The sequence below is a fragment of the Caretta caretta genome, chromosome 16, assembly GCF_965140235.1.
Source record: "Caretta caretta isolate rCarCar2 chromosome 16, rCarCar1.hap1, whole genome shotgun sequence".
Lineage (NCBI taxonomy): Eukaryota > Metazoa > Chordata > Testudines > Cheloniidae > Caretta > Caretta caretta.
This window is the reverse complement of record NC_134221.1, coordinates 25,106,403-25,119,824: the sequence shown is the minus strand read 5'-3', so window position 1 is coordinate 25,119,824 and position 13,422 is coordinate 25,106,403. Positions and strand designations below refer to the sequence as shown.

At 45.6% G+C, this 13,422-nt stretch overlaps 1 protein-coding gene across 5 annotated transcripts in view; it reads right to left on the bottom strand.

Annotated features, from left to right (window-relative positions):
* MVB12B (multivesicular body subunit 12B) overlaps positions 1 to 13,422 on the bottom strand; it is a 95,860-nt gene that overhangs the window by 58,162 nt on the left and 24,276 nt on the right. For all 5 annotated transcript variants that reach the window (XM_048822788.2, XM_048822789.2, XM_048822791.2 and 2 more), the window contains exons 4-6: positions 10,436 to 10,532; positions 6,626 to 6,755; positions 6,195 to 6,317 (exon numbers count right to left, since the gene is read on the bottom strand). In XM_048822788.2, coding sequence (XP_048678745.1) covers positions 6,195 to 6,317; positions 6,626 to 6,755; positions 10,436 to 10,532 — 350 coding nt within the window. The remainder of the gene's footprint in view (positions 1 to 6,194; positions 6,318 to 6,625; positions 6,756 to 10,435; positions 10,533 to 13,422) is intronic.

Below are 13,422 nucleotides of genomic sequence, written 5' to 3'. Positions count from 1 at the left end.
TGTTTGATAAGCTATATAAGCTCAGAGAATGGGTTTGAAGTGCATGAAAGAGATTCAGATATTGCTACCTGTAAATAATTTGTGTTGATACTTTTAAAAAAAGATTAGGAACAGTGAAAGGCTTTCCTCTTCCACTCAATTCGTCTTCGCGCCAGAGAGACTGGCTCAGTATTACCCTGAGTTTAGTTCTCCGATGCACCACATCCACTGGAAGCATGTTATTGACTCCCATCCTGTATACTATAATGTCCCTACAGAAAGCCAAATGTTAATCACCTTTCAAGCTACATGCCACAGTTAAAATGCCATCAATAAAACAAAACAATTAAAAATCAACAGACCCCAATGCCGGAAATCTTTGCAATCCTGGTCACAAACTCAGGTATGTTCAGGGGAATATGAGCAAAACTCAACTATTCAAAATATAAAAGTAGCAAGGGCAGAAAATTCACACATGCTGCTCCTGTTCCAAGAATTTACATCAAATACTTGCCACTCTCTAACCAAAACCAGACAGAGCTCTCCGGGTAGAACATCCACACCAGCTCTGTATGTCATTACAGCATGAAGCACTCAAGGGCACAGACTGTGTCTGTAGTCCAAGCAAAGAGGAAAAGGCATGCAGGCTGGAGGAGGCTGCAAACCCATTGCTAGGAAGTTACAACGTTCATTTCATCGGCATTGCTACAGGTCTCTGATTAATTAGCTGTAACAATAGCTTGTGTTCTGGCATTCCAGCCCACTCGCCCCCTACAACAGCACTAGGTATAAAACCTCCAGGATTTTCCCAGGGAACTTGCACACTCACCATTCACTGGTGAGAGCAGCCCCATGGACTGAAGTCCTTCATTGGCAGAACAGGAACTGCAGGTTAGCAGCAGTGCACGCTCCCCCCCCCCCATCTCCATTACCCTTCCATTGTGCTGTACACCCCACCCCAAGAAGAAAATTTAGCCTTCACGACCCAGTTGATCTATGGCCTCTCGGCTGAAGCGGCCTACGCAGGGGACCTCTGCTGGTGGTTTCTGTAATCTGTCCACCAGGACCAGATAGGCCCCCTGCTAACAAGCTTCTGCCAAGGAGTGACTGGGCTAAATTTGCACCAGGGACCTAGAAGCGAAAGGCTCCATCTCTCCACACCAGTCCCTCGCTCATTTTTAATTCAAGAGGAGACGAAACAAGTGTTCCAGATACCCCAGGCCAAACTGCCTAGGAGGTGGAGAGGGTAAGCTCTGAAGGTGGATGGAGGGCTAAGAGCCCTTTTGGCCTGAATGCTCTGTGAGCCCAGCAGTGGTGAAGCATGATCTGAATACAAGATGATTGCAGCACAATTCTCCTTTCCCCTAGTAAGCCATTAACCTTTCAGATGACAGCCCTGCAATCGGAATGACTGAACAATTCTCAGGGTCAGCGCAGATCTACATTCTCAAAACCTGACAGCAACATGCAAAAGTTGTGACTGAATCGCGGTCTCGCTGAGAGTAAGATTAAACGCGTGTGACACATCTTCTGCAATCAAAGTGTTCCATTTCCCAAAGTATCTGCCACAGATTGATAACATCCATGCAAAAAGTTAAGTGCAATTATGTCTGTCATTGTAAAACACACTTCAGCAGCACTGAGTGACATCTTGCTGGAAGCTGACAAATTGTTAGAAGACTGTTTGAATGACTGTGGTGGAGGCTCCAGCAGCATCTTGGGAAGGAACTTGGAAGGCACTTGCTAACCAAGAAGCCACACACGCTGAGGGAACATAACGGCTGTGACAGCAGCCGATACACAGGCCTCAGCAAGCGAGATGGCTTTGGGGGAGCTCTGCCCGTGCTGGCAGGAAGTCAGAGCTCCCCCCAGAAAAGCGGAGGTTAGATTTAATGAGAGCACGAGAGCAGGGCAGAAAGCTGAACTCATACACAGTTGCTATGCGGAACTACAGGCTGGGGCGAACTTGTAATTAAACTTTTGCCAGTGCTCATTCCCTAAACACCAAACTTGTGACTCTGACAGTCTCTGGCACACACGGCAGTGCCCAGTGATCCCCATGCCATTCACACACAGCAACTAAGCGGACGTCCTCAGAAGGCAAGGCTGAAATATTTATCATTAGCACCTGCTTTCAGGAACCCCCACTCCAAGTGCCCTAAGGTGCAGCGATCACTGTGCTGTGTTAGCACTAACTTATACAAGTGAAGTTACTCACAACAGCCCTCTCGACAAAGCTGCTTTTATTTGCTGAGTGCTAGGAAACTGCACAGCAAACACACCGAGGAAAGCAGTTTAAAGCTCCATGTGCAACATTCCTGTTATAGGCGACTCAAGTCAATGGAATGGATTTTTAACACTCGCCTCTTGGATGAGAAACTGCAGGTGGATTTCTCCACACTGCCCACAGCACAGAATACAGGGAGAAAAACCCTGGGGTGACTTGATACCGCATCATCCTACAATGCACAAGGGCAGCTCATCAGGTCGCACTCCACAGCGCAACGTCTCAGCCTCACTGGCATACGTGGGCCTTGGTCTAAGAGACCAGAAGCCCAGACACTTGTAATGGGGAATACCAAGGACAAGAGAGAGCCAAAGCGACACGAACATCCCCGCAAGAGGAAACATGCAATCCTTCCCCCTCCGTGCTGGCACGAGGAATTGTGCTCAACCCTTTGCCTCTTTCTGCTCTGCAGTTCTGAATAGATGCTCCATTGGAATCAATGGTGTATTACCCCATAGTAGGAAGAGGGGTGTATCCTGGATGCTTCAAGCATGCTAGCGAACAGGGAAGTCCTTAAAGAAGAGCGCATAGGTTTGCTTCCACTGCAGGCGTCACTTTTTGAGAAACCCAGGATGCTGCCAGCCAGGCACTAAATACAAGCGCATGAGAAGACAGAGACTAATGTACTTTGGTACAGATTTCTTCTCTCTCTCTCTCAAAAGGGCAGGCACAAGCATAGTGTGAAGCCCACATTCTCAAGTCACTGGCCACCTCTATCTGAGGACATTCAAGAGCAGACGATTTAGAAAAAGCTTTTGTTCATTCGATATCGGTACAGAACTGGAGATGGAGTTCCAAGTTCCCAACAAACTAGCAAACCCTAGTGCAACAGAGTCCAGTGACTCCTTAACCCCCTCCCACTTTAACAGCAGGGGAGAGGGAAGTCCTGATGCGGGACTGAGTGTGAACGGCCTGAACAGAACCTCAGATGGACGAAGTAGCAATGCTGATCCACAGTAAGATGCCGAGTGGAACCTCTCCCAGAGCCACAAAGCATGTGTGATGGAATTATGACACGCCAGCATCACTAGAATCAATAATTAGCCAGTCTGCTGAACCTGCCCGGCACAGAAATGAAAACTGACATATTAAGAAGCCCTCCCATATGGAAAGGCTCAGCTCTGCAGTAAATTACTGGAGTGTTCTGTTGTCTATCTGTACATACCTACAGTGTTAGCAAGCATTCCGAAGCACTGAGGACTCGCTGCATATTGCCCTGATTTAAAAGGTATTTTATAAAAACGAGCCAGAAACTGAAGAGAATCCTTTCAAATATCTGACCAACCTAACAGCTAAATAGTACTAGTTGTGTACTGTGCTGTTCAGTGATTCTATCTCGGCGTTCACGGTCATTCAGAACAGACTTTTGCAGCTACAGTTGGAATATGCCCACATGGAATAAAATGGCAAACTGGCTGCAAGTGTGTTCTCTTATCTCTGTGGTCATGTTAAAATAAAAAGTTACTCATGACTACAATCTTCCATGGACATTAAGCTTGAATAAATTACTACCCTGTTGATAAAGTGTTAAAACAGCCGTTCACGTAACATATGTTTCCTCTAATAAGAAATGTTTGCAAGGACCATCTTTATATACATTTCTATTTCTAAAAAATATATTGGATAATAAATAATCAATGTAAAAAAACTCAGACATGAATAGATGCCTTGAATGATTGGGCTGTTTTTATTCTGGTGTAAAAGTTACCTGTAAATCATACATGGTGCATGAGAGTAGGGCCAGCTACAGACAGGTGGTTTTTACTAGGAGGCATTAATGTAACATTCAATTATTCCACCGCATACTGGCTGTTTTAACTCAGCCAAATTAGAATACATTTTATATTGACTATTTTGACATTTGTTTTATTTGGTGAGTAAAACAAAACTGATCCAATTTCCTTGCAGCCATTGTAACCCATAAACTGTACAACAAGAGGTTATAAAATCTATAAGCCTTGTAAACACTTCTTTCAGACTGTCGCTGATGCTCTGAGCTCCAATTCTGGCCCTGTTCCCAACAGCTCTGGAGCTATTCTGCAGCCCTCCCTGCTCAGCAATAAAGTGACCCTTCCACACTTCGTGATTAAGGACAGCCACTGACATTCTCTTGCTAAGATAATTTTTCTCTTAACCATGGAAATTTGTCTGCATGTTTCTCACAGACAGAAAATGAAGACATCTACTGAAAAGACAAGATGTCTTGCTTTGATCTCGCAGGGTCTTTGTTATTTATGCAGCTTGTGCCTAGTGCAATTTTGAAACAATACAATGGTTCCAGATAAAACAATCTGAGAACTCCAGCAGGACTCCTGTTTCTTATCTTATTTCTGATATCCCTGCTCTGAGGCGTGACCTGACGGCTCTGAATGGTGCATGGGTACAAGTTGGGATCTGCAGCAAGGACTCCTCCCAGACAGCACAGGAGAAGAGATCTAGCACAACTTTTCAGTGAAGTGACTTGTCAAAAATAAGCCACAGAAGATGGTTGAGAAGTCCCCACAATACACTAGGTTATAAGCACACTTAGGGTCATGGGCATGCCTGTACCCAGATACCGGCCTTAACCAGGATAAAGTTACCACGTAGCCCCATTAGAAGCCTTTTTCAGGCAATTTTAAGACTGCCACTCTTTAAAACGCACAGAAAAGCAAAATAACCAAGGATATGGGTAGCATCTTCTAGCCAAACAATACACAGAACTTTGGACAATTTACAGTCTCCACGGAATTCCCACCTACCAATCTCCTTAGAAATATAAATTCCAAGAATTTCCTTTAATCTGCTAGATGTATTTGCAATACACTGAATGTGCTAACAAAACACTGACACTCCAAATATGTAAAAACCCACAGAGAACACGTTTCCCAATCGGGCTTGCCCGGACTATGAGTTCAGAGCAACTCTCGCACCATTGCGTGCAATGCTGCATTTTCATATCAAATGCCAATAATATAAATAATTCAATTCATTCTCTGCGTGTGGGGTTGTTTAACACCACCCTCACCACTGGGCTTTGTGCAGGAAAATGTGGTAAATAATTGTAAGCTATAATTATACTCCTGTTACTATGACATATAAAATACACACTCACATATACTGCAAGAGCAAACCCATGACCTTCGCAGCGGCTCTACGGCCCTGCTGCTGCAGTTCCTTGTGTGAGGGTGGGTGGCTGGGTCTGTGCACAACGAATGGCAGCAGCGGGGCCTAAAATCACAGGTTCGGCCATGACAAAGAAAAGCAAACCACAGGCTTCAATTCTGGGGGCTGGAAAAAAAATTGTTCCCCACTCTTATATAATAAGCCTGCAGTATCCACCAAGGGCATGAATGCTCCCGACTACCCTTGCCTCACTTTCCCGGCGGCGGGGGGTGGTGGTGGTGGGGGGGATGGTGAGAGTAGCAGTCTAGCTACACCACTGGCCTGCCCCAGAAAGGAGACTCCTAGGCACTCAGGTGAGACCAAAGATGCTTTATATTCAGTTAAAAACAAAGATACGGGGCACCTGTGAAAAGCTCCACGACACTGTTATTGTTTGCTGGGTATTGACAGTGTGCTCTTTGGTATACAGGACACAAAAGACAGGCAGTTTCATGCTTGGAACTGTTTACCCTCTGACCCAGGCCGGCAGGCTACACAGGACCACCGGGCAGCCCACAGTGAATGCATTTTTGTTGGTCTGTCAACATTGCTACCTTCTCACCCCCATTCCATCCAGATGCCATCGATGCATGATATCCGCATAGCTTTCTGGGGACTAGCATCTATTCCCCCATCATATGAGGGTGGACCATGTAATAATTTATACAGTGACAGTACCCACTGGTCACAGTCCCACTGGTTTGAGTGTTCTGCTAAAATACACAACATGGCATGCCCAAGCAGGAGAGAACCATAGAAAACACTGACAAGTGGCAGAACCTACCTAGGAAGGTTAGGAGCTGGTGTTGAAGCTGGTACTTGGGAAGAAGGTGTCATGGGTTGCGAGGAGTCATGGTTTCGTGGAACCCTGCCCATTCGGTACCAAATACCCATATTGTTAAGTTCCCTTTGTAAGTAACAGAAAAGTCATTAATGTTATTAGCAAATGCAGCATGCACACATGATATCAAAGTTTCACCAAGAAATATCTTGTGTAATAAGAACCAGGCTAATTGCCACATAGGATCAATTAATTCTCACACCAAGCAGAATAATACTTTAAACTTATATAGCACATTCCCGTCAATGATCTCAGAGCTTTTTCACAAACATTAACACTTGCAAACCCCCACTTAATTCCTGTAGGAAATTACAGTGCATGGGTTTGGTACATGCTGTGGTATGGGAATGTACTCTTGATGAAGTGCTACTTACCCAATGAATGTGTACTGTGGAGGGGCCTGCTTAGATCTGCCCAGGATTCGGATATCACAAATAGCAGCCTCCGTAGAATCTCGAGGGATGAATTTGATGCAGAGTCTCTTCTTTCTGAAAGCTATTTCTTCTGTGAAAGGAAACCAGGATTAGAGGCTAGTTTTTATGCATGACCAGGGTATAAAAGTTATTTATTGCATCTTCAGATCTTATGCAGATAGTTATGGCAGGAATAGGAGGTGGACAGCAAATAAGTGTACAAAGCCATGCACTGACTGAGAGGAAATTTTCTAACCCTAGTCCTTTCGCGTGGCATGCAAGATTTGTTATTCAGCAGTACTTCTCTCCACACTATCATCTACAGAGAAGATTAGATACTACATACCACAAAGAATTATAGCCTCTGTAATAGAATTTGTCAGGCTGTTGTTTCCACGTCCTATATCTCTCATATGATTTACTTCACTTGTCTCATGGTAGCATTCACCACACCAGCCGGCAGAGCAATCTCTTGGGATTGCTGTGACGAACACGGTTTGGTAGCACATATGAAAGTCACCCGCATCACTGGTCAATCCAGGATCAAGATTTTCTTCACATGGCCATTCGTGCATATTAAATTCTTGTAAGTGCCCCCTACAGCCAGGCTCAAATTGGGAGCATTCAGCAAAGCGCTGTCACCTGGTGAGACTAGAGCGGTGGAGATGGAGGAGAGACTGGACCCCAGAGGATGGCACAGGAGAGGTTCATGCACTCGGACTCAGACCTCCTCAGGAACACCTCAACCAAATGCATCCAAGACCCTGTCTACACTGGGCTCTTTGCACCGGTGTAGCTCTTGTAATGGTGCAACCCCCCACTGCAGATACGCTGCAATGGTGCAATTTACCCCAGGAAGTTACCAGGGTAAACTGACCTGGCATAACCCCGTTTTGTGTTCATGCAGTGTATCTGCAATGGAAATTTGCCTAGTATGGCTACACCAGGGTATATTTCCCTAGTTTAGCCAAGCTCTAATCTCTAATTGTACCAGAAGCTTCAGTCTTAAAGAACTGAGTTAATGGAAATGCATGCTCACTCTCCCAGCTGTGGTTCATTTTGCTACCATATGCTGGCCCTTCTAATCTCTGGAAGTCGGTGTACATTTCTTTGCCCTTGCTGTTGTTTATAACTCCTTCCGCTTTAGTATAACCTCTGAATCTCATTAGCTGCTTTAGCTCTATTCTAGCCTAGCAAAATATTTAATAAAACAGGATTTCACAAGCCTCCTGCACTCCTAGCCAAACCCATCTCAAGCCACTTCCTTCCTAGTGTCTGGCCATTGGAAGCACCATACTAATCTGCATCCCAGCGCTGTACAGACAGTGCAGATTGTGACCCCATAGGGTATAAGGCACACCATTCAAAACACCACAGCCAACATCTTTAAAGGAGCTTAGCCACAGCTCCCAGTCAAGTCAGATGTATTTGTGGGTGCTCCGCTACTCTGAAAATCAGACCACTTTCATTTTGGTGTCTAAGCATGGATTTTAGAAGCCTGGCTTTTGACTCCCACATTTCTAAACTTTGCTGAGCTGGCCAGGGAGCAATACATTTAGTGTGTTGTATCATTAGCCCAGGAGACGACAAATGGAAACACGTAGCCACAAATTTTACTTTGAACAAAATGAGAGGCACTTGTTATTTTCCCTTCAGAATATCACAAAGCTGGTTTTATTGGCTTGTCTGCCAGGCTCTTCACACTTTGCTAAATTCCTCCATCTGTAGCAAACTCAGCGTCAGAGCTAGAACCGTTAATTACACGTGCTCATGGAGGCCGGGGAAATGCCCCACTTTGTTTATACAAACAGTGCATGGACTGCTGCACAGGACATGGTAAATGAATCACGCAGGCCTCTCCCGCTCTCCTCAGCCACCCATTACGTGAGTGTGATTTGGTTTTAAGTTATTCTCCAGCCACAACCCCATGGTGTTTCCTTGGTAAGCGATTGGCTCTACTCTTGCTCCACATGTGCTCCGGAGCTCTCGGGGGTAGTGGCCCTGGGAAGTCAGTAATGGGTTACAGAATCTTTTCTTTCTTGGTCACACCTATAAGTCAACCACAGGCTGGCAGTGACTGAACAACCATCCCCATGTGCTGGAGATCCAGGTTAATTATTCACTGTGAAGCCCCTCACATTGAGCCCCTCCCTTTCAATTTACAAACTGGTCTGGATTTCATTACGGGCTCTGCAAAAAGGACCTGCAAGTATGTGCACTGGCAGAGTGACTGCAGCCCCTTCCCACAAGCTCCAGCCACTGGCCTGAGAGTGGTTTGCAGAGCTGGGGCTCAGACCCCTTTTGTAGCACGCAGGGGGTGCAAGAGTCGGGCTTAATTGGTGCAGAGGGCTTGGGGCTGAGTGGATTTTTCTCCCCCAGATTACGTAGTTTATCTGGAAAGCTGTTTTTCCCTTGCAGGAATGAAGGGAGGATTTTCTGGGCATTCTCCTTCCAATTCATCTTGGCACTGATGAGAGAGGCTTATGTGGATCCCAGCTACCCAGTGCATAGGCACTAATTTGCTCATATCTGAGTGCTATCAAGTTATATGTGTACAGTATAAGCACCACACACAAAGCTCAATACCACACTTAGCAACTGCTCCCAGAGAACCCTCCCCTTCAAAACCCCAGGGGGAATGAGGGATTGATAAGAGAGGTGGGGCAGTGGCCCTTCAGCCATTTAGATACCTGGTGTCATCTCTTGTGTATCTAGGAGATCTAACACATTAGGAATAGTTAATGAAAGCGAGCGAGATAAGGACTATTACACAGCTGCATGCACCAGGACACATGCCGGGGAATAATTCAAGGAGCCCTTTTTAAGTGACTAATCCAGCTTTTGCTGTTTAAATTTGACTCATCACAAAAGGTTCCTTTACAGCACTACTCAGAAGAGGAGGGGAGGGAAAAAGGAGTCTTTGTGGCACCTTAGAGACTAACAAATGTATAGGGGCATAAGCTTTTGTGGGCTAGAACCCACTTCATCAGATGCATGAAGTAAAAGATACAGGAGCAGGTATAAATACATGAAGGGATGTGGATTGCTTTACCAAGTGTTATGTCAGTCTAACGAGATACATCCATTAACAGCAGGATACCAAGGGAGGAGAAATAACTTTTGAAGTGGTAAGAGTGTGGCCCATTACAGACAGTCAACAAGAAGGTGTGAGAAGAGACTCACCTTTTCCCAGCAGCTGAGCTTGTTTAACAGGTAACCAAAAGAGAGGTTCTGCCAGGTCTTTAAAAGCAGCTCTATCTTGCCAGATAGACCCCCGTGGGTCACCTGACCCCATCGCATTGACCTGCCACCAGGACAGTTTGCAGCAGGGTCCTGGTGCTCTGCCCCAGGTGAAATCCTCTATCCCAGCTTCGCTGGGGTCACCAGATGAAGATGTGGGGAAAAAAGGCTGGGAGCCTGCTGAGCACCCAGCTCATGATCAACATTACCACACAGCCTTTGGCCAGACACAAGATGCCTTTTGGGCCTCACCTGCCCGTGCAAGATCCACCCCCGCTGGAAGGTGCAACGCTCCTGTGGGCAGTCAAGGCAGCTGCACTGAAAAGCCCCCAGCACATTTCTGCACAGCACAGCTCGGGCCCAGGCTCAATCTCACACGGCAACAAAATGCCATTTATTCCTCATCTGGCACCATCCAGAAAAATGCGGACACAGCAATGCTGCCTGCCCTTGCTGGGGCGGTGCATGGGGCATGCATGAACATGGAGCCCGCTGCTCACAAATCCTGGCATTGTGAGCACACACACTTACGTGTATCGACTGTCTCCTGGATGGGGATGAAGCCCACAGGAAGTGTGTCCTTGATATCAATCAGTTTCATATCGACCAGGACATTGCCTAAATGGCTCTTTAGAGAGAGGAGAAAAACAGGTGACTGTCACTCTTAATAATTCAGGTTCTTCTTGTCTTGCCGATTTGACTGGAAGCTCCCTGTTAAGCAGAGTGTTTTAGCAGACAGGGCGACTGACGAACGAGTAGCAGGTACCAGGCTAACAACTCAGACCTAAGGCTGTGGTTTTGTCAGAGAGGTGATAGAAACCGTGAATTTGAATCTTGGAAAAATGGCTGCCAAACCACATGCGATTAAGCCCCCAAACTGGGTCGTGTTGCCACCTAACACACGGGGTCACAGCGCCACTCAGGTTTGGCCCGTTCACCTGTCTCGACTGGCGGAGGTGAGGCTGGGCCAAAGCTGAGTGGTGCTGTAACTCCAGGCACCACGTCACAGGGCCTAGAGTGGGGAGCCGGGCTCAGCCCTGCAGGACAGGAGCCGCCCACTGCGCGGTGAGTGCAGCGTTGGCTAGCTCTCCAACCCCGCCCTCCATTTCTGGGACTTATCAACGTTTTCCCGAACCTCTCTGTCATTAAATTTACGAAAAAAGCCTGTGCCAAAATTGTAGCTTTACTCCTGATGGCCTACAGCACAGTATGAACACAGCCCACAGTATGAACACAGCAGGGTCATCAGCTAGGAGATTACAGGCACCTTTGTTTATTCAGGATCTTCTGTCACACCCATCACTGTAATCCCTTAGTACCCTGGAAACAGAGACCACACTATTCTCCTGGAAAATCCCTGGTCCCTACCCAGTGAGCTAAAGGAGAATCACCATCGCCCAGTGAACTGTAAGCCTACAAACCCTATGCACGGTCCAGCTGCAAAAGTCGCATGATGTTTATATGGTCGCAATGGTGGGAAATGCTAAGGAAAGACATCTAATATAGACACAGCCAAAGTTATTACATGCTTCTGCTAATTAATATTGACCACATATGGTGCTAGCTCCAAAAGCAGACAACTAGCTCCAAAAGATCGCGCCATTTGGAATGATAAATTTCATTTGGAATCCATATGAATTCTGAACCAGTGCCTTGTCCTATTAATCAAGGACTGAAGAGCTAAAAAACAATTTAGCATGACAGCCTCCACAATTGTTTAGAGACTTCATTTCCTTTGCAGTTCCCATTAAAGCCAATATTCTGCCAATATTCTGGATTCACACGTGGAAGGAAAACAAACACTCTTTCGTTGCCACGTGGCTTTTATGAACAGAAATGCAAAAAGCAATTAAAATGTCATTCTAAGCTATGAGACCCCATCAGTGTATTTTACCATTACTTCCTGAAAACTGCCATACACAGTTTTTATCTGGGCAAGCAAAATATTTCAGACAAACCACTGCTTTCTGATCACTGTGTGTGTATGAACTGGGAGGCTTTGAAATAAGAGCAGGTTGTTTAGGGGCTTCATACCTTCTGAACAGGTTGTTTTAAACTTAACAGGTCCATAGCAATACCCTGCAATCTAAATACTACACAGTGGTGATGCTGAAAGTGAGCAGTGCTGATTTTCTATAATCCGAATGTGTCAGTTAATATTTTGTCTAGGCACAGTGACTGGTGGATAAAACGGTCTTTGTTAATGCATCTTTCATGTTGTATTATTCCTACTGTCTGTCTGTTTTACACTAACATTCAACGTCTGTAAAACTGATGATTCTTCTGCCACATCAACACCAGATAGTGTGGTTTTTTCCTTCTGCCTAAGTTTATCAGCTATTGAAATGGCTGGAGTCAGTGCTGATCCAATGGAGTGTATATAAGAGTGCAGCAAACAATTTACTCAGGTAGAAGAGTTAAAGAACCGACTGTCCCCAACATTTAAACACCAAGACATGGAAAACGTCACCATGTTGGGAAATGAGAAATTCTCTCAAAGATTTCGTTACACAGTTGAGAATGATGCTCCCAATAAACATCATCACAAATTAGCCCTAGAGTGAAACTCAGAGACTTAACTAGGTTAGTTCTGTTAACTAAACCAGGGACAAGGTGGGTGAGGTTATATCTTCTATTAGACCAACTTAGGTTGGTGAAAGAGGCAAGATTTTGAGCTTGAAAGTTTGTTTCTCTCCCCAACAGAAGTTGGTCCAACAAAAGATACTACCTCCCTCACCTTGTGCCTCTAATATCCTGGGACCGACATGGCTACAACACTGCACCCAACGAAACCAGTGTCATTCATGTCAAAACAGTGTGGTTACGGTTACACTGGAGAGCTGACAGCGAGGCCGGGGGCTGGAGATTGGTGGATCCTTTGACTTTCAAGTCAAGATCCGTGATCAGCCTCCTATTATTAATTATTATTATTATTATTATTTATTTGATAGCACCTCAGAGTCTAAGTTACGGACCAGGATCCCACTGTGCTACTGGGGGCTGCCTTTCTCTCTCTCTGTTATCAGCAAAAACACTGAAAACTGAATCAATATTGTCATTCAAAACACAGAGAGCAGCAGAAGTACCCCCTATATAGAGTGCTCTCACTGCACTTGGAAAGCAAAATCTAATATTTTTCCTCCAGAAAATATAAAGTTTTTAGATTATATTCAACTGACAAATATAAACAGCCAGTAAAGGCATCAGATCCTGGGCTTTCCCAGACTAACCGCTCCTTACCCAAGTGACAGTCTAGACCACAAACCACAAAGACTGGCTGGATTTAGTTGCCCGGTGGAGAGGCACACCAGACAGCTGCTGCCTGCACACAGTGAACAAAGTCTGACTATCCACGTTGGAAAATGTGATTCTAGAGCAGACACACACAGCTACTGAAAACCCTGGGTGAGTGCTAATCTTTCAGAGAGCTGCTTTCCCCATGAACAAACAGCTGATTAAGAGAACGAGCGCACAGCAAAGATCCCATCAGTGTAGCTTGGCTACAGACGCACCTGGAC